This window comes from Carcharodon carcharias, chromosome 11 (genome assembly GCF_017639515.1).
Source record: "Carcharodon carcharias isolate sCarCar2 chromosome 11, sCarCar2.pri, whole genome shotgun sequence".
In the NCBI taxonomy this organism is placed as follows: Eukaryota; Metazoa; Chordata; class Chondrichthyes; order Lamniformes; family Lamnidae; genus Carcharodon; species Carcharodon carcharias.
This window is the reverse complement of record NC_054477.1, coordinates 24,349,342-24,371,490: the sequence shown is the minus strand read 5'-3', so window position 1 is coordinate 24,371,490 and position 22,149 is coordinate 24,349,342. Positions and strand designations below refer to the sequence as shown.

General features: G+C 43.6%; 1 protein-coding gene across 8 annotated transcripts in view; it reads right to left on the bottom strand.

The window, feature by feature from the left end:
* herc2 (HECT and RLD domain containing E3 ubiquitin protein ligase 2) overlaps positions 1–22,149 on the bottom strand; it is a 255,191-nt gene that overhangs the window by 90,528 nt on the left and 142,514 nt on the right. For all 8 annotated transcript variants that reach the window (XM_041199292.1, XM_041199293.1, XM_041199297.1 and 5 more), the window contains 8 exons: positions 16,517–16,784; positions 14,568–14,737; positions 14,368–14,466; positions 12,205–12,373; positions 11,961–12,086; positions 11,689–11,797; positions 8,496–8,635; positions 7,843–8,033 (listed from right to left, as the gene is read on the bottom strand). In XM_041199292.1, the coding sequence (XP_041055226.1) occupies positions 7,843–8,033; positions 8,496–8,635; positions 11,689–11,797; positions 11,961–12,086; positions 12,205–12,373; positions 14,368–14,466; positions 14,568–14,737; positions 16,517–16,784 (1,272 nt within the window). The remainder of the gene's footprint in view (positions 1–7,842; positions 8,034–8,495; positions 8,636–11,688; positions 11,798–11,960; positions 12,087–12,204; positions 12,374–14,367; positions 14,467–14,567; positions 14,738–16,516; positions 16,785–22,149) is intronic.

Sequence of the window (22,149 nt, the reverse complement as noted above, 5' to 3'; positions counted from 1 at the left end):
GGGCCCTTGAGGAAGGCACTCCCCCATCCAAACCTAAGGGTGTCCTCCCATGTCTCTGAACTCCTTCCTCCACATAAAGGCCTTTAACGAGGCGAGGGTGGGTGGGCCATCCTCGGCCTCGCCTGCCTCACGTAAAATTATGTACAGGTTGGAGCAGGCAGGGAGACCACCCGGAAAATTTTATAGGCACCCAACACCACTCCCTGACCCACCCCACCACAAACCTGCCTCTGTTTCCTGTTAGTTAGCTAACCTCTATCAATGCTAATATACCAGCCGCAACACCATTAGTTCTTATCTTGGAGTAATGTTTTATGTGGCACCTTATCAAGTGCTTTTTAGAAATTCAAATAGACTACATCTATTTTATCTATGTTAGATCCTCAAAGAACTCTAATAAATTTGCCAAACTTGATTTCCCTTCCACAAAACATATCAACTCTGCCTGATTGTATTATGGGCCAGGGTTTCCCGCTCACTGACGTGTAAAATGACGCGGGATGACATCGGGCAGAACTCCCGACGTCACCCTGCCTCATTTCAATTTTCAGGTCGGCTGGGGTTCAGCCAAATCAGCAATGTGCCTAACAAAAGTAATTAATGTAATTAGTGGACCTGCCTGTCCAACCTTAAGGTTGGCGGGCAGGCCAGGAGCCCTGGCGGGCATTAGAAAAAGCATGAAACCTCATCCACAGGTGGGATGAGGTTTCATGTAGGTTTTTAAAAATTTAATAAAAGTGTAACTAAAAGAGATGGACATGTCCCAACTCATGTGACAGTGTCACATGAGGGGAAATGTCAGGGAACTATTTTTTTCTGTTCTTAACACTTTTTAATGTGGAGCCGATCTCCCTGAGGCAGCACTTAGCCTTAGGGAGATGAGTGCGCTCTGTTGATTGTATGCGCGAAAGAGCGCACTATCAGCTCAGGGAATTTTTTCTTACTCCGTCCTTATTTGCTGGTCCACTCTGCAGGCTCTGTCTCTGTTATCATTACCTGTTTTGCTATCCTGCACTATAGCCTTGTCCTTTCTCCTCAACTTTCCAAATCTACCCTGAAGCAAGCCCATACCATCCCCCCACTATTTAGTTTAAAATCCTCTCTATGGTCCTCGTCACACGATTCCCCAGTGCATTGGTCCCAGAGTGATTCAGATGAAGGCTGTCCCAATGTTTCGGTTCCCCCTTTCCTCACCAGTGCCCGATGAATTAAAATCAAAAACAGAATTACCTGGAAAAACTCAGCAGGTCTGGCAGCATCGGCGGAGAAGAAAAGAGTTGACGTTTCGAGTCCTCATGACCCTTCGACAGAACTTGAGTTCGAGTCCAAGAAAGAGTTGAAATATAAGCTGGTTTAAGGTGTGTGTGTGGGGGGCGGAGAGAGCGAGAGAGAGAGAGAGGTGGAGGGCGGGTGTGGTTGTAGGGACAAACAAAGCAGTGACAGAAGCAGATCATCAAAAGATGTCAACAACAATAGAACATAAGAAAACATAGGTGTTAAAGTTGGTGATATTATCTAAACGAATTTGCTAATTAAGAATGGATGGTAGGGCACTCAAGGTATAGCTCTAGTGGGGGTGGGGAGATATTTAAAAATAATGGAAATAGATGGGAAAAGAAAAATCTATATAATTTATTGGGAAAAAAAGGAAGGGGGAAACAGAAAGGGGGTTGGGATGGGGGAGGGAGCTCACAACCTAAAGTTGTTGAATTCAAAATTCAGTCCGGAAGGCTGTAAAGTGCCTAGTCGGAAGATGAGGTGTTGTTCCTCCAGTTTGCGTTGGGCTTCACTGGAACAATGCAGCAAGCCAAGGACAGACATGTGGGCAAGAGAGCAGGGTGGAGTGTTAAAATGGCAAGCGACAGGGAGGTTTGGGTCATTCTTGCGGACAGACCGCAGGTGTTCTGCAAAGCGGTCGCCCAGTTTACATTTGGTCTCTCCAATGTAGAGGAGACCACATTGGGAGCAACGAATGCAGTAGACTAAGTTGGGGGAAATGCAAGTGAAATGCTGCTTCACTTGAAAGGAGTGTTTGGGCCCTTGGACGGTGAGGAGAGAGGAAGTGAAGGGGCAGGTGTTGCATCTTTTGCGTGGGCATGGGGTACTGCCATAGGAAGGGGTTGAGGAGTAGGGGGTGATGGAGGAGTGGACCAGGGTGTCCCGGAGGGAGCGATCCCTACGGAATGCCGATAGGGGGGGTGAAGGGAAGATGTGTTTGGTGGTGGTATCATGCTGGAGTTGGCGGAAATGGCGGAGGATGATCCTTTGTATGCGGAGGCTGGTGGGGTGATAAGTGAGGACAAGGGGGACCCTATCATGTTTCTGGGAGGGAGGAGAAGGCGTGAGGGTGGATGCGCGGGAGATGGGCCGGACACAGTTGAGGGCCCTGTCAACCACCGTGGGTGGAAAACCTCGGTTAAGGAAGAAGGAGGACATGTCAGAGGAACTGTTTTTGAAGGTAGCATCATCGGAACAGATGCGACGGAGGCGAAGGAACTGAGAGAATGGGATGGAGTCCTTACAGGAAGCGGGGTGTGAGGAGCTGTAGTCGAGGTAGCTGTGGGAGTCAGTGGGTTTGTAATGGATATTGGTGGACAGTCTATCACCAGAGATTGAGACAGAGAGGTCAAGGAAGGGAAGGGAAGTGTCAGAGATGGACCACGTGAAAATGATGGAGGGGTGGAGATTGGAAGCAAAATTAATAAATTTTTCCAAGTCCCGACGAGAGCATGAAGCGGCACCGAAGTAATCATCGATGTACCGGAGAAAGAGTTGTGGAAGGGGGCCGGAGTAGGACTGGAACAAGGAATGTTCCACATACCCCATAAAGAGACAGGCACAGCTGGGGCCCATGCGGGTACCCATAGCCACACCTTTTATTTGGAGGAAGTGAGAGGAGTTGAAGGAGAAATTGAGAAATTGTTCAGCATGAGAACAAGTTCAGCCAGACGGAGGAGAGTAGTGGTGGATGGGGATTGTTCGGGCCTCTGTTCGAGGAAGATGCTAAGGGCCTGAGGAACAACACCTCATCTTCTGACTAGGCACTTTACAGCCTTCCGGACTGAATATTGAATTCAACAACTTTAGGTCGTGAGCTCCCTCCCCCATCCCCACCCCCTTTCTGTTGCCCCCTTCCTTTTTTTTCCAATAAATTATATAGATTTTTCTTTTCCCACCTATTTCCATTATTTTTAAATATTTTAAAATCTTTTATGCTCTCCCCACCCCCACTAGAGCTATATCTTGAGTGCCCTACCATCCATTCTTAATTAGCACATTCGTTTAGATAATATCACCAACTTTAACACCTATGTGTTCTTTTGTTCTATTGTTGTTGACATCTTTTGATGATCTGCTTCTATCACTGCTTGTTTGTCCCTACAACCACACCCCCCCTCCACCTCTCTCTCTCTCTCTCTCTCCACCCCCCACACACACACCTTAAACCAGCTTATATTTCAACTCTTTCTTGAACTCGAACTCAAGTTCTGTCGAAGGGTCATGAGGACTCGAAACGTCAACTCTTTTCTTCTCCGCCGATGCTGCCAGACCTGCTGAGTTTTTCCAGGTAATTCTGTTTTTGTTTTGGATTTCCAGCATCCGCAGTTTTTTTGTTTTTATCCCGATGAATTAAAACCTGTTTCTCCCACACCAATCTTTGAGTCACACATTTAACTCTCTGATCTTATTTCCCCGTGCCAATTTAGACTACAAGACATAGGAGCAGAAGTAGGCCATTCTGCCCATTGAGTCTGCTCCACCATTCAATGAGATCATGGCTGATCCACTTTCTTGCCTTTTCCCCATAACCTTTGATTCCCTTACTGATTTAAAAATGTCTATCTCAGCCTTGAATATACTTAACAACCCAGCCTTACAGCCCTCTGCAGTAAAGAATTCCACAGATTGACTACCCTCTGAGAGAAGAAATTCCTCCTCATCTCGGTTTTAAATGGGTGTCCCCTTACTCTGAGGTTATGCCCTCTGGTCTTAGACTCTCCCACAAGGGGAAACAACCTCTCAGCATCTACCCTGCCAAGCCCCCTAAGAATCTTATATGATCCAATAATCGCCTCCCATTTTTCTAAAATCCAATGAGTATAGGCCCAAACTACTCTATCGCTCCTCAAACGAAAATCCCTTCATATCCAGAATCATCCTCGTGAACCTTCTCTGGACTGCCTCCAACGCCAGTATATTTTTCCTTAGGTAAGGGTACCAAAATTGTTCACGGTATTCTAGGTGTGGACTAACTAGTGCCTTGTATAGTTTTAGCAAGACTTCCCTATTTTTATCCTCCATTCCCTTTGAAATAAAGGCCAACATCTCATTTGCCTTCCCTATTACCTGTTGAACTTGTATGTTAGCTTTTTGGGATTCATGCACAAGGACTCCCAAATTCTTCTGTGCTGCAGCCTTCTGCAGTTTTTCTCCATTTAAATAATATTCAGCACCTCTATTCTTCCTGCCAAAGTGCATAACCTCAAATTTTCCCACATTGTATTCCATCTGCCAAGTTTTTGCTCACTCAGTTAACCTGTCTATATCCCTCTGTAGACTCCTTGTATCATCTTCACCACTTGCCTTCCTACCTATTTTTGTATCATCTGCAAATTTGGCAAATTTGCTTGTGGCTCAGGTAGTAATCCAGAGATTGTTACCTTTATGGCTCTGCTTTATAATGTAGCCCCAGCTACTCATATTCACTCAGCAGAACCTCTATCTTAATCCTTTCTATGTCATTGGTGTTCATGTGGATCATGGCAACTGGTTCCTCCCCCTCCTGCTCCAAGTTCCTCTCCAGCCTTGAGGAAATGTCCCAAACCCTGGCATCAGGCAAGCAACACAGCCTTCAGGATTCACATTCTCAGTTGCAGAGAACAGTATCTACCTCCCTAACTATACTGGCCGCAACTACAACTACATTCCTTTTTACTCCTCACACTTGAATACCTTCCTGCATCACGGCGCTGTGGTCAGTTTGCTCATCCTCCCTGCAGTCTCTGCTCTCATCCACACAAGCTGCAAGAAAATCAAACCTGTTGGACAATTGCAGGTGCTGAGGCTCTTCCATTGCTACGTTCTGGATCCTCATACCTGCCTCACTTGCAGTTGCACCCTCCTGTCCCTGACCACCGACCAAATCTGAAGTACTTTGCCTAAGCGATGTGACTGCCTCCTTAAGCACAGATAACTTTCCCCCTCCCTGATGCATTGCAATGTCCAAAGCTCAGGTTTTTGGTCATCAACTCTGAGTAGACACTTACCACAAATGTGGTTGCTGTGGATCACAGATGCCCACCACCTCCTACATGCTATAGCTGCACCATATCACATGCCATGCCAGCTTTATTTTATTTAATTTAATTAGGTTTCTGATTTAGAAGCAGTCCATATCCAAATTCAGCAAGACCTGGACAATATCCAGGCTTGGGTTGACAAATGGAAAGTAACATTCGCACCACACAAGTGTCAGGCAATGACCATCTCCAACAAGAGAGAATCGAATCCTCGGCCCTTAACAAAACAATAGCGTTACCAATGGCTGAATCCCCCACTATCAACATCCGGTGGGGCGGGGGTGTGTGTGCGTGTGCGTGTGCGTGTGCGTGTGCGTGTGCGTGTGCGTGTGGCTACCACTGACCAGAAACTGAACTGGACTAGCCATATAAATACTATGGCTACAAGGGCAGGTCAGAGGCTAGGAATCCTGCGGCAAGTAACTCACCTCCTGACTCCCCAAAGTCTGCCACCATCTAGGAGGGCATAAGTCATGAGTGTGATGGAATACTTTCCACTTGCCTGGATGAGAGCAGCTCTCACAACACTCAAGATGCTTGACACCATCCAAGACAAAGCAGCCCGCTTGATTGGCACCCCATCCACAAACATTCACTCCCTCCATCACCAACACACAGTGGCAGCAGTGCATACCATCTACAAGATGCACTACAGGAACTCACCAATCCTCCTTAGGCAGCATCTTCCAAATTCATGACCACTACCATCTAGAAGGACAAGGGCAGCAGATAGATGGAAACACCATCACCTGGAAGTTCTCCTCCAAGCCTCTCACTGTCCTGACTCGGAAGTATATTGTTGTTCCTCCATGGTCATTGTGACAAAACCCTGGAACTCCCTCTGTAACAGCACTGTGGGTGTACCTACATCACATGGACTGCAGTGGTTCAAGACGATAGTTCACCAGCAGCTTCTCAAGGGCAATTAAGGATGGGTAATAAATGCTGGCTGAGCCAGCAATGCCCACATCCCATCAATGAATAAAAAAAAATACTCTTACTATTTTCCATAGTTATGTTATCTTTGATTTTTCTTAACTTCTTTAGGTACAAAATACACCAAGACCAAGTGTTGGTGCTGAAAATAACTCCTTTGCTCACACAATCATGATGGGGTAGTAAAGCGAATCTAAAATCCAAATAATATTCTTCAAAGCTAGTCTGATGCAACAGGTAGCAAAATATTGGTTTGGATCATCATAGCGCCCTCCCAAGTGTTCGCTCTGTACCCTTGTGGGGTAAATAAAAGATCAATGATTTCTTGTTGGCCAGTTGGACCATTAGGCGTATCTTGACTACTGTAAATGAAAAGAGACCTGAATCCGATCAAATCTACAACTATCTACTAAACACCACACGGAAGGCAAAATTTGTACAAAATAACCAACAGAATGTGACAGAGGAAGTTGAATATACCTCTGGCAAAATCAAAAAGCCTCAATCATCACCAATATCTTAAACATCTTACAGTAAGCTTACCGAATGCTGCAAAGATAAATTGTGCCAGACAAAAGATATGCCAGTGCATTGGTCAAAAGCAGCAGTAATTTAGGTGTCTGAATGGCAGCACTCTCTGCTTAGTCAAAACTCCTTGAATCTGGCAAAATAATTTACCTGATACTACGGTATAGATACTTCAGTATAGACACTTCAGGTGTTGTGGGAGCGTCTCATATCCCAACATTCTCAGTAGCTACACTTAAAAAATACTTCATTTGCGGTGAAGGGTTTACAGATTTCCTCAAGTCATAAAAGAGTTATACAACTCCAAGTTCTTTCTTTCAAATCCCCCTTATGAAGCTGCTGGCTCTGATGGCCCTCCAGCCTGCCACAGGGAGGCCAACTTCACTGAGCTGGCAGGCCCCTCATACAGTCCGTGGTGGCAAAATGCCAGCAAGATCACAAAATCAGCTATAACTGGGGCCTTAACAATCTTCCCGCCTCCACATAGCTAATCAGATTCCCAGCCCGCCTCCAGAAAAGATCACTGGCAACGGGAATGCCAACGCAGCTCCCCCTCTTTTCCCAGCTCTGCCTCCAAGCTCACAATCATGGAGCCGGGGTATTTCAACCCAGAGTTCTAAGAGTAGGATTCAGTGAGTGAAGATGCACTGGGCAAACATAAACCAACTAAAAAGTTATTTGATTCACATCAAAGTGTCCCATACGACAAGAGAAATTTGAAACTCTTTGTAAACATGCACAAAAACACCTAATTTCAAGAAAATAGCAGCGAGCAAGTGTTATTTTAACAATGTTAAATATGTTTCATTGAGTTGAGGACCTCAATGAAACTGAACAAATTAGATTCAGCTTCCCCGAAGCAAAACAGATTTGGAATTTTTTCCTGCTGAGAGAGATAAAACCTGCAGCTGAAAACAGAAGATAAAGAACTGAGAAAAGATCATAACCAACCCAATTTTAAATTTGAATGAAAAGTTCTGAAGAAACAAGCAGCAGATGATGGATCTACCCTGAAGATATATGGAAGACAAATGCGTAAGGCAGAATTGACTGGTCATGCTAATGACTTCTCACTTACTTTCCCTTGTGAGCCTGAAGACTGCCAACACTGCCCAGAGCCATCAATCAGGCGGGAAGCTTGACTGACGGAGGAGGAAACTCCAAAGTTCTTCACAATTCTTGACCAATCATCTAGCAACATTCCTCTCTCACAGCTATATCGCTTATTCTGTTGTTTTCCTGAACGCCCAGCAAATACTGGTGATTGTCCTTTAAACCAATATAGAAATTATTACTACACAACTATTTTCTAACAAAAAGAAAAAGATTTGCCAAAAGGAAACTTGTAGAATTGGAAAGTTATGAGTGAAATGGAATTGGCTTTTATTCATACAGCTACTTGAAGTGCAAATACTGATATAAAGCAAAACATTTTATATGAAGATTGTTTAATATTTTATTTAAGCAAATATTATGCTTAATATTATTAATATGATATAAGACCAACTTTTGATAACATTACAAAGCATTATTATTAATTGCGACATAGTTCCTGCATAACATATATAGTAGGTATAGCCAAGTTGGTGTGGGCTATTTTATTACTATGAAAAATATAATTGGATTCTTTTTTGATTTTGTGATATGAAGCAACAATCCATTTGTAAATTAATCCAAATGTAATTTTAAAATATATATTTTTTTACTAAGCAACCTTCCAGTGCTTCTCACCTGGCTCATTAATTCTACCAAACGTATGCCTTGCATTGTGTTTCCTAGTCTTGAAACAGTTTTCACAGTAGTCAAAATCATCACAGTTCCTACATTTGAACCTGGGCCCATTCAGTGGAAACATTTGACAGCCATCACACCTGTTTTGTATGGAAAAAGGGTAAAACAAAAGACTGATTAATGAAGATAAATTGACTTTTCAAAGCCAACTCCACCATGATGCAACAAAAATGTCTGCCTGCTTACATCTCTTTATTCACTGTAATTCAGCTTGCGCAGAAGTAAAGGCAGGTATACAACTGAAACAAAGGAACTTTTCTTCAAATGTCTTGCAGAAGTCGTGAAAACAGGGAATTATTTTGCCTCAAATTCCCAATAAAAGGAGAGTATGAGTATACTAGATCTATAGTTTGCAGAGTTTAGAGGAACGAGAAGTGACTTTATCGAAATATAACATTATTTTGGGCTTGGCAGGATAGATGCAGTGAGGATGTTTCCCCTGGCAGGGGAGTCTAGAATCCAGAGGTCATAATCTCAGAATAAACAATTGGCCATTTAGGGCTGAAATGAGGACAAATTTCTTCACTGAAAGGGTTGTGAATCTCTGGAATTCTCTACCCCCAGATGGTTGTGGATGCTCAGTCTTGAGTACATTTAAGGCCAAAATCAATAGATTTTTACACACTAAGGGAACCAAGGGATATAAGGATAGTGTAGGAAGGTGGAGTTGAGGTAGATCAACAGCTGTCATCTCTTTGAGGCTCAAAGAGCTCCTATTTCCTATGTTCTATAAGCTACAGGAGGATTTGAATGCATTTGAGAATTCAGTGTAGATAAATGTGCAGTTCTTTACAGGAGGACAAAAATCCAGGAAGGGATTATTAGCTAAATTAAATCAAAATAACGTGCACAGGCCAAGTCAGTTTCAATGCTTGATGGGGCAGAAACCTGATTTGAAGGAATTCAGATAATGTGCGGTAATGGAGATAGACAAGGAACTGAGTGACGCAGCACATTTGAGGAGTTTGGAAATAGGTGATAATCAATGAGGGTGAATAAGAACAAGGGTTTTTTTTTTAAACAAGAGGAATGATGACGGTAGTCTTGAAGGAGAAACACAAAATACCAGAATAGAAGCAGCAGCAATGTCAGCAAACATTCAACTAAATGGTAAGAACAAATGGATCAAGGAGAGATATTTTAAAGAGATAGTGACAAATCTTGCAGAACAGAAGACAAGAACTTGGTTAAGAAAAAGTTGTTGAGTGGTCAGAAGCTGCATCATGTGAGGTGTGGTGGTTTTCATGATGGGGTGTTAAATAAGGGATATGGGGGGCTGGGGTACAGAAACAAAGTATTTTGGGTTTGGGCGGAACAGGAGAAAACTGGAGCCTATGGTCAAAATTCTGAAAGCAAAGAAACCTAACAGCTTTGCACAGCATCGGAAGGGGGTGGGGTGGTTGGCAGGGGGGTAGGAGGAATGTTGAGGGTGGTGGTGTTAATTGTGTATCAATTGTTTCATTATATGCAGCTGCTTCATCAATGACCCTCACTCCATCATAAGTCAGAAGTGAGGACCTTCGCTAATGATTACACGTTTAGCACCATTTGTGAATCCTCAGACACTGAAGCGGTCCATGTCCAAATGCAAGCAAGACCTGGACAACCTTCATGTTTGGCTTGATAAATGGCATATAACATTCACACCACACAAGTGCCAGGTAATGACCATCACCCCTTGACATTCCGTGGCATTACCATCGCTGTATCACTCACTATCAACATGCTGGGGGTTATTATTGACCCGAAACTTAAATGAACCAGCCATATAAATATTGTGGCTACGTCTGCAGGTCAGAGGCTGGGAATGCTGCGGTGAGTAACTCACTTCCTGACTCGCCAAAACCTCCATCTATCCATTTCACCATGTACAAGGCACACATACGAACATACAAACATAAGAATTAGGAGCAGGAGTAGGCCACTTAGTCCCTCAAGCTTGCTCCGCCATTCAATAAGATCATGGCTGATCTGCTACCATTGCCTTTTGAGGGAATGAGTTCCAAAGACTCACTATCCTCAAAAAATAAATTCTCATCTCTGTCCTATATGGGCAACCCCTTACTTTTAAACAGTGACAAATCAGGAGTGCAATGGAATACTCTCCACTTGCCTGGATTAGTGCGACTCCAACAACACAAGAATCTTGACACTATCCAGGATCAGCAGCCCGCTTGAGCGGCATCCCATCCGCCACGTTAAAAGTTCACTCCCTCCACCACCAGTGCACAGTGACAATGTTGTGTACCTTACACAGGATGCACTGCAGCAACTCGTCAAACCTCCTTCAAAAGTTCTTTCCAAACCCACAACCTCTGCCGAGGGGGACAAGGCCAGCAGATGCATGGGACCACCATCCCCTCCAAGCTAGACACCTGACTTGGAACTATGTCATTCCTTCACTGCTGCTGGGTCAAAATCCTGGAACTGTTGGTGCACCTACACCAGACGGACTGCAACAGTTCAAGAAAGCTGTTCAGTACCACTTTCTCAAGGGCAATTAGGGATGGGCAACAAATGCTGGCATTGTCTGCGATGCTCATATCCCATGAAAGTTTTGGGATTGGGGTTTCTTTTGAACACACATAAAGAGACGCTTATTGAAACTGTGGTGTGGTTAGATTAGGTGATGTGTAATTGTAATATTCACTCTGCAAATAAGTGTAGGACTGAGTAAAGATGGGTTTCAGTACTATCCTTCAACTGGCTTTTCGGATTATAACTGTTATGATCAAGCTTAAGGAAGGCTTTGTCCTCCAGGATGAGCTGGAAATTATATGGCAATAGGTAGAGGGGATGCTTAATGGAACAATTTTACATGCGCTGGAGAAACTCTGATAGCCCTCTTTCCTTATACTTTTGCATGCTCCACCCCACTCTGTGCCAGTTAAAGTTCTGTAAAACTGAGTGAAAACATAATAAATTAAAAATATTCTGTTTATTTTCACCAATTGCAGTGAACAAAATTGTACATTGTCCCTTTTTTAAAACTAACCCAATCATAAAAACAGGAGAGTAATTACTCTGTTAGCATTCTCATAACAGGAAATATACCTTTTTCCTTATTTCACAGGAGAAATGGAAAAGAGCAATTAAAAAGCGCCCGTTTGGTTAGGTTTTTTAAATTCCTTACGTGACTCCTGGATGAATACTGGGTACCAACTCCATTTCAGACAATAGACCAGTCCAGTGAGACTGTTGAGGGAAATCAACAATAACATCCTTCCCGTTGGCACTAAATGCTGAAAAAAATGTAAGATTATTAAATGCTTCACTGCAAACCTACAATAGATTTCTGAAGTTTATTTTGTAGCACTTTTCTACACACTGAATCAAAATACTGCACATTCTGCATGATTATTTTTGGTGAAGCAGAAGGAGAAAATGCAAGCATGACTCATTTACCTTTCACAACTCCCACGCTCCTATGAGTAACTGATCCCCACTTGTACTTTGGTGTGGTAACGGAAGCCTTAACCCGCACTTTATCAGCAATCTTTATGTGCGAGGTAGAATTCTGTGGTGGGAAACCTGGAGCAAAAGAGAAAGCAATGAAAACTAAACAGCTCCTGAGTTGCACTTAAAAGTTAGCAAGAGCAGTAACTACTATGTAGTACTGGTGTTTCTGATTAGTATACTATGCACCTACCCAATAGTTCAACATGAATGTATCTGACCCAGTAAGTGCCACCTTTTTGTTGCCAGTCACACTGCACATTTAGATCATGTAATCCATCTCGGTCCAATTTAATTACTTTTCCCATATCTCCCTCGCAAACCTCTTCATAAGTTCTGCAGCATCGGACCATCATTCCCACCTGCATGATACATTAAAGTTCAAAATAAAGTGTAGTCCAGACCTTTCTGCAACTAATATTAAAAATGTTCAATACACAAAGTAATGGTAAAAGTAGGGAAAATCCCAAGATGATATAAGTATATCAATGGGAAGAGGATAACCAGGGAAAGAGTAGGGCCCAGAAGGGGCCAAGGGGACAATCTATGGGTGGAGCCAGAGGACATCGCTAGAGTGTTGAACAAATACTTCTTATCCATCTTCACCCAAGAGAATGAAGATGAAGATATGGAACTTGGGGAGAGAGACTGCGAGGTTCTTGAGCGAATTGATATAGGGAGTGACAAGGTATTGGAGGCATTGGCAGGCTTAAAAGTGATCAAATCTCCAGGTCTGAATGATTTGTGTCCCAGACTGCAGAGGAAGGCAAGGGAGGAGATCTCAGGGGCTCTGACCTAAATTTTTAATTCCTCTCTAGCCACAGGGGAGGTGCCAGAGGACTGTAGAACAGCTAATGTGGTTCCGCTATTTAAGAAGGGTTGTAGAGATAAGCCAGGGAACGACAGGCCAATGAGTCTCACGTCAGTGATGAGGAAACTATTGGAGAAAATTCTGAAGGAGAGAATCTATCTCCACTTGGAGAGGCAAGGTTTGATCAGGGATAGTCAGCATGGCTTTGTCAGAGGGAGGTCATGCCTAACAAATTTGATTGAATTTTTTGAGGAGGTGATCAGGTGTGTAGATGAGGGTAGTGCAGTTGATGTAGTTTATATGGATTTCAGCAAAGCCGCTGATAAGGTCCCACATGGGAGACTTATAAAGAAGGCAAATGCACATGGGATACAGGGTAATTTGATAAGGTGGATTCAAAATTGGCTTAGTTGTAGGAGACAGAGGGTGATGACAGAAGGATGCTTTAGTGACTGGAAGCCAGTGTCCAGTGGCATACCACAGGGATCTGTGCTGTGTCCCCTATTATTTGTCGTTTACATAAACAATATAGATGACTATGTGGGGGGTAGGATTAGTAAGTTTGCGGATGACACAAAAATTGGCCGGGTGGTTAACAGTGAGGTTGAGTGTCTTGGGCCACAAGACTATAGGCTATAGGCGGGATTGCCAAATGGGAAGATAAGTGGCAGATGGAATTTAACCCTGAAAAATGAGAAGTGATATACTTTGGAAGGAGTAATTTGTCAAGGAAGTATTCAATGAACAGCATGACGCTATGAAGTTCTGAGGAATAAAGGGACCTTGGCGTGTGTGTCCATAGATCTCTGAAGGTGGAAGGGCATGTTAGCGGGGTGGTGAAAAAGGAATATGGGATACTTGCCTTTATCAATTGAGGCATAGATTACAAAAGTAGGGAGGTCATGTTGGAGTTGTATAGAACCTTGGTGAGGCCACAGCTGGAGTACTGCGTGCAGTTCTGGTCGCCACATTATAGGAACGATGTGATTGCACTGGAGGGGGTGCAGAGGAGATTCACCAGGATGTTGCCTGGGATGAAACGTTTAAGTTATGAAGAGAGGTTGGTTAGGCTACGGTTGTTTTCGTTGGAGCAGAGAAGACTGAGGGGTGACCTGATCGAGGTGTACAAGATTATGAGGGGCATGGACAGGATGGATAGGGAGCAGCTGTTCCCCTTAGTTGAAGGGTCAGTCACAAGGGGACACAAATTCAAGGTGAGGGGCAGGAGGTTTAGGGGGGCTCTGAGGAAAAACCTTTTTACCCAGAGGGTGCTGACGGTCTGGAATGCGCTGCCTAGGAGGGTGGTGGAGGCGGGTTGCCTCACATCCTTTAAAAGTCCCTGGATGAGCATTTTGCACGTCATTAGAATTCAAGGCTATGGGCCAAGTGCTGGTAAATGGGATTAGGTGGGTAGGTCAGGTGTTTCTCACGTGTCGGTGCAGACTCGATGGGCCGAAGGGCTTCTTCTGCACTGTGTGATTCTGTGATTCTGTGAAAGTCAAATACAGTACATTATCAATGTTTAAACTGCAAGTCGATCCATACCTGAATATTCTCCCTTACGTACACAGCATAATCATCATTACTCAAGAAATCTCCACGTTTCTTATAGGTTTGACTTTCAGTCACCACAGCAGCCCAAGGCTACAAAATTAAGAACTATGTGTTAGTACAATTTAAACATCAGCACTCAAATGACTCCAATGTTATTAAAATCTGCTAAGTACATCTTGTTTCAAAAATACATTAGGTAGAGTTGGTTGAGGACCAATCACAGCATAAGCAGCTTCAGCCTCTTCTACTTCTTCTAGAATCTCTTCGTCCGAGTACTCCGATAAAGTGCTCTCCGCATCAGAAAGCTCTGCGATCTGTACATCAGGGTGATCTAACAGCCAACCGACCAATGCTTCCACACCTTTGAAATAAAATTTGAGACAAAAATAGATGGTAAACCGTTACTGGTGCAATTGGGTTTGATGTTGCTTTTGTCATATAAATGAAAACAAACACTCATTTAGGAGATCTGAGGCTACACTTCAACTTTGTCTTCTTGAATCAACTTTTATCCATGCATTAATGTTGTTCTATGTGGGTCAATCAACTTTCAAACAACATCTCTTGCCAACACAAGATGGCCATAGAAGATGGTCGCCAATACCCGTCTGCACACGTGCAGAAAACAATGACGTCATTTGCAGGAGACACAATACCGGGTGGTTCTTATTCAGATCCTGAAGCCATTCACCCAGTTTCTGAGCCCGCAGACAGTCGAGCCATGACATCTCCATAGTTTCCAGGATCAGGACGGGGAGAAAGGCTAGGCTTCTGATCCATCTGGTCACGGCCGCAATTCCAGCTCAGAACCTCCATATCCCACATTTACAGCTCCAAAGCTTCTTACCAGTGACAGGTCCAGGTTAAGGGGAAGAGGCGCTGGAGCAGGAGATTCAAAACTGCGGGTTCAGAAACTGGGTGAATGGCTTTAGGATCTGAATAAGATCCAACCGGAAGAAACCCTGAAGCTGCAAATGTGGGATATCGAGGTTGCAATCCAGAAATGTGACCGTCACCGGGTGGATCAGAAGCCTTCCCTCCCTCCCCATTCTGATCATGGCTCCATTCCTCCCCTCCGCCCACTGATGTGGAGAAGATGAAGGATTTTTTAATCACTGCCTTTAATAACTGTTAGATAATCATCTCTGCTTCTGGCCACCGCTTACTTCGTTGCTCACAATGACGTCACGGAGTGAAACAGTACTACTGTGCATGCACAGTATTGGCAGCAAACGGAGCCTTTAAACAAAACCTGTTTACGTATTAATCAGGAAATTTGTACATTTCAGGCAGGTTTGGCTTTTAGTCACCACAGTATTCCACAGCAATATTAACAGCAGAGCACTATTGTAATAATTTGAGGGCTAAATGATCCCAGTGCTTTGAAAATATGTTCAGCATCAGGAAAAAGTAAGCAATTGCTTTTAACAAATTCCCTCAAAATTTTCAAATGCAGCCAACCATACCCATCACAAATGTATCATTTTAACTTTCCTCTTCCAAAACTTAAGTTTTCATGATGATGACTTCCCCCTATGTAAAATAAACCTGATTTACTTCAAAATAGAGCATATTTTTGGTAAAGACATCTCTACTTCCAGTGGTAACAATCATCTCGCATCCAGTGCTGCAGCATATTTTCCATTAACATACTACTTCACAGGCTGGTGGCTGTACATTTAAAGTTATTATTCCCTGTATACAATAGATCTTACTGCACAAATTACAAAAAAGTCTCAAGGAAACCAGGTCTTGCAAATTTCCAGCCTATTCACTTCTACATGGAGGATAAAGAAAAGAGCAAGAACAATACTTGCCCTTGCTTTTCCAATAACTCAATTATATATACTTTAAAATTTTGCAAGCGAGTGCACAAGAGCCATTCATCATGAGTTGAAACTTCCAGTGGAAGTTTCTGAAACACTAGTTATAACGATGTATTTTAGAGTTGTACATAGTCAATATACAAGTTAATTAACTCATTGGCAACTACTTCCTAAATTATACTCAGTCATGTTACAATTTTCCAACAGCACATGCCTCACTTAGGTCTGGACCAAATAATTTTTTAAAACAACACCAGAATGCGAGATGATGTGCTAGTGTCAAAATGTGTTTATTCATATTGCAATTTTTTTACCTGGTAATCCCGCAGCATTTCCAGAGCCCCCTGTAAGTGATTTTAGTGCAAACTCAATATTCTTCCGACCAAATCCCATTTCCATTAGTTGAGCCACAATGGGTAACGGTGGAGGGGGAGAAGGCTTGCACTTCTTGTGTTTTATTGGCCGTACAGGTTGCACTGTAACAGGTGTTGTAGCCTCACTTGAGCTGCTGTCATCAAACACAGGTGTAGATGGATGGGTAGACTCCACTGCCAAAAACTGACAAACAGCAAGGGCTGCCGCCTGACAAAAAAGGATACCATGAAGATCAAAAATGCTTAACAAAAACTACATAAACAAATATATGACATATGGAACTATACTGTCATTCCTTCACTGTCACTGGATCAAAATCCTGGAACTCCCTTCTTAACAGCACTGAGAATGTACCTGCACCAGATGGACTGCAATGGCTCATCACCACCTTCTCAAGGGCAATTAGGGATAGGAAACAAAGGCTGGCCTTACCAACGATGCCCTCATCCCATGAAAGATTTTTTTTTTAAATGATAATAATGACCCCACCTCTCACTCTCTGGCCTTCACATGAGTCACACACAATGTGCTCAAGGGGTGCTTTATCTGACATGACCTGAACTAACTGGGTACTTTACAGACTTCTGGACTCAACACTGAGCTCAACAGTCATAGTTAATAATATCTGTGCCATTTTGTTTCATCTTTCTTTGCTGGTTTGGGTTTTTTCCTCTAGTTTCACTCTTATTTCCTTTACTTTGCATTCGGATAGCAGCTATCCTGTCATTCACATCTCCAAGAAAAAGCTTTCTTTTTTTAAAATTTGTCCCAATACATTTCCTTTGGTCTTGCATTATGGAACCTTTTGTTATTTAATTTCTCCTATCCTCTAACTGATCACAGGCCTTCTCTTTTGCTCTTCTTCCCACCCTCCCCCCTCCGCCCCACTTTACTTGCTCAAAACCTATTAAATTTCTAACTTTTCCTGTTTCGAATGAAATGTCATCAAGCTGAACCGTTAAATCAATTTTCTCTTTCCACAGTTGCTGCCAGACCTGCTGAGTATCTTCAGCATTGTTTTTATTTTATGTTATATAAGCCCCTGAACAGGACTGGGAACGAAGCCTAAGGCCCACTTCCACTGGATGCTACTCCAACTGGACAAGGTGTTGGCGCTTCTACATGGACACAACATTGTAGGGCTAATTACATCCTTCCTATCTTGTTTGCATTCGTTGACTCTATTTATAGTTCATGTAGAGGCAAAATTGTACTGAAACACAATCTGTAACCTCATGGCCCAGCATATCTCCCACTCCACCATTACCATCGAGCCAGGGGATCAACCCTCATTCATTGAAGAGTGCAGGAGGACATGCCACAAGCAGCACCAGGCATATCTAAAAATGAGGCGTCAACCTGGTGAAGCTATAACACAGGACTACTGATGTGCCAAACAACATAAGCAGCAAGTGATAGGCAGAGCTAAACGATCCCACAACCAACGGATATCAGATCTAAGCTCAGCAGTCCTGCCACATCCAGTCGTGAATGGTGGTGGACAATTAAACAACTCACTGGAGGAGGGGGCTCCACAAATATCGTCATCCTCAATGATGGAGGAGCCCAGCACATCAGTGCAAAAGATAAGGCTGAAGCATTTGCTACAATCTGCAGCCAGAAGTGCCGAGTGGATGATCCATCTCGGCTTCCTCCGGAGGTCCCCAGCATCACAGATGCCAGTCTTCAGCCAATTCGATTCACTCCACATTATATCAAGAAACAGCTGAAGGCACCGAATGCTGCAAAGGCTATAGGCCCTGACAATATTCCAGCAATAATACTGAGGACTTGTGCTCCAGAACTTGCTGCGCCCCTAGCCAAGCTGTTCCAGTACAGCTGCAATACTGGCATCTACCCAGATATGTGGAAAATTGCCCAGGTATGTCCTGTACACAAAAAGCAGGACAAATCCAACCTGGCCAATCACCGCCCCATCAGTCTACTCTTGATCATCAGTAAATAAATGGAAGGAATCATCAACAGTGCTGTCAAGTGGCACTTGCTTCGCAATAACCTGCTCACTGATGCCCAGTTTGGGTTCCGCCAGTGCCACTCAGCTCCTGATCTCATTATAGCCTTGGTTCAAACATGGACAAACGAGCTGAACTCCCAAGGTGAGGTGAGAGTGACTGCCCTTGACATCAAGGGAGCATTTGACCAAGTGTGGCATCAAGGAGCCCTAGCAAAACTGGAGTCAATGGGAATCAGGGGAAAACTGATTGGAGTCATATCTAGCGCAAAGGAAGATGGTTGTGGTTGTTGGATGTCAGTCATCTCAACTCCAGGACATCAATGCAGGAGTTCCTCAGGGTAGCGTTCTAGGCCCAACCATCTTCAGCTGCTTCATAAATGACCTTTCCTTCCATCATAAAGTCAGAAGTGGGGATGTTTGCTGATGATTGCACAATGTTCAGCATCGTTCACGACTCCTCAGATGCAGAAGCAGTTCATGTCCAAATGCAGCAAGACCTGGACAATATCCAAGCTTGGACTGACAAGTGGCAAGTAGCATTCGTGTTGAACAAGTGTCAGGCAATGACCATCTCCAGCAAGAGAGAATCCAACCATCACCCCTAAATGTTCAATGGCATTACCATCACTGAATCCCCCAATATCAACATCTTGGGGGTTACCATTGACCAGAAATTGACTAACCATATAAATACTGTGGCTACAACAGCAGGTCAGAAGCTAGGAATCATGCGACGAGTAACTCAACTCTTGACTCCCCAAAGCCTGTCCACCATCTACATGTCAGGAGTATGATGGAATACTCCCCACTTGCCTGGATGAGTAAGCTGGACACCGTCCAGGACAAAGCAGTCTGCTTGATTGACACCACATCCATTCCCTCCACCACCAACGCACAGTAGCAGCAGTGTGTATCATCTACAAAATGGACTGCAGGAATTCACCAAGGTTCCTTAGACAGCACCTTCCAAACCCACGCCACTACCAATTAGAAGGACAAGGGCAGCAGATGGATGGGAACACCACCACCCGGAGGTTATCCAAGTCACTCAGCACCCTGTCTTGGAAATGTATCGCCGTTCCTTCACTGTCGCTGGGTCAAAATCTCGGAACTCACTTCCAAACAGAACTGTGGGTGTACCTACACCACATGGACTGCAGTGGTTCAAGAAGGCAGCTCACCACCATCTTCTCAAGGGCAACTAGGAATGGGCAATAAATGCTAGCCCAGTCAGCAAAGCCCACATGTCGTGAATGCATAAAAAACATTCCCCATGGGACTCTTAACTCTGAGTCACAAGGTTCTTGGTTCAAGTCCCAATCCAGGGCATGAAGCAACATCGAGGCTGACACTCCAGTGCAGTACTGAGGAAGTGCTGCAGTGTAGGAAGCGCCGTCTTTCAAATGAGACATTAAACGAAGGCCAATCTCCCTGCCCGGGTGGATGTAAAAGGTCCCATGGCACTATTGCAGAGACAAACAGGAGAGTTATCTCCTATGTCCTGGCCAATATTTATTCCTCTATCAACATCATAAAAACAAATTATCTGGTCATTATCACATTGCTGTTTGTTGGAGTTTGTTGAATGAATACTGGCTGCTGCACTTCTACATTGCAACAATGACTACATTTCTAAAAGTAGTTGATTGGCTGTGAAGCATTTTGTGATGTACATTGGTCACGAAATTTGCTGTATGAATATAAGTCCTTTTTTTCTTTTTTTAAATGCCAGGAGTCCCTTGGTGTAAAGGTTCCCCGGTGCTTTGTGTGCAACCATTAACTGAGTAATCCCAGCAGAGAAAAATCAGCGCTAAGAAATGTGAGGAACAGGAAAAGCTATGAGACTCAAAAGCAAGCAACCTTTCTCATGGATCATGCCCACTGATCCTTCAATCCTTTCTCGCTCCAAAACCTGTATATTGAGCTGCCTGCTTTGGTGTTGATTAAGAAAAAGCAAAGAAATTGAAGAGAAACGTCTGTTCTCTAAGATTGGAGGCTTGATAAAACTTAATATTTTGCCAGCAAAGAGTTGAGAAAGAATCCAAAATGTTGGACAATAGGGAACAGAGCCCAATTGTACACAGGCATTAATCAAGCTGGAGAGAGATCTCGATGTATTTTTTCAGGATTCTTTCATTGAGAACTCTCATTTCTCACAAATAACCTGAATGAGGAGCAGCCAACCAGAAACAGGCACAGTGTTCTATATGTTTCAGCTGGAAGACAGCATTACATGTTTCCAAGTGATTTACTTCCCAATTCGATAAGCAGCGAGTACTGCCTTGCAGCAAATACTTCTCTTTGTGTTGACTTGAATAGGAATGCTTTAACCTTAAGCACTTTCAATACTCAGCACTTGAATTTTTCAACTGGCATCTAAATTTATAGCAGCTTTGTAGTATCTGGGTAGCACAACACAATCTCGGAATCTCAGGGTTCAGCTCTGTCAGAGGTGATGATAAGGTCCCGCATGGGAGATTGATAACGAAGGTAAGAGTCCATGGGATCCAAGGCAATTTGCCAAATTGGATCCAGAATTGGCTAAGTGGCAGGAAGCAGAGGGGTATTTTTGTGACTGGATGCATGTGTCCAGTGGGGTTCCACAGGGATCGGTGTTGGGTCCCTTGCTGTTTGTGGTATATATATATTATATATATAAATGATTTACACTTGAATGTAGGAGGGTTGATCAGTAAGTTCACAGATGACACGAAAATTGGCGGGATGATAAATAGTCAGGAGGATAGCCTTAGATTACAGGAGGATATAGACGGGCTGATCAGTGGCAAATGGAATTTAATCTGAATAAGTGTGAGGTGATGCACTGGAGCAGGACAAACAAGGCATGGGGATACATGATGAATGGTAGAATCCTGGACTCCGGGGATCAGAGGGACCTTGGTGTACAAGTCCACCGGTCCCTTAAGGTAGCTGGACAGGTAGATAAGGTAGTTAAGAAGGCATGTGGGACACTTGCCTTTATTAGCCAAGGCACAGAATATAAGAGCAGGGAGGAACTGTTTAAAACACTGGTTAGGCCCAGTTAGAGTACTGCATGCAGTTCTGAAATCCACATTGTAGGAAGGATGCGATTGTACTAGAGTGGGTGCAGAGGAGATTTACCAGGATGTTGCCTGGACCGGACAGTTTTAGTTATGAGGAGAGATTGGATAGACTGGGGTTATTTTCCATGGAGCAGTAGAGATTGAGGGGGAACATGATTGAGGTGTATAAAATTATGAGGGGCATAGATAGGGTAGACTGGAAAGAACTTTTCCCTTGGTGGAGGGATCAATAACCAGGGGGCATAGAATAAGGACAGGAGGTTTAGAGGGGATGTCAGGAAGAATTTTTTCACCCAGAGGGTGGTGGGAATCTGGAACTCACTGCCTGAAAGGGTGGTCGAGGCAGAAACTCTCATAACATTTAAGAAGTATTTGGATGTGCACTTGCAATGCTATGGCATACAAGGCTATGGGCCTCGTCGTGGAAATGGGCCGAAGGGCCTTTTTCTGTGCTGTAGACCTCTATGACTCTATGGCAACAGAATGTATATTAACGATATCCAGAATACTTTTCACTTCCTTTAAAACATGG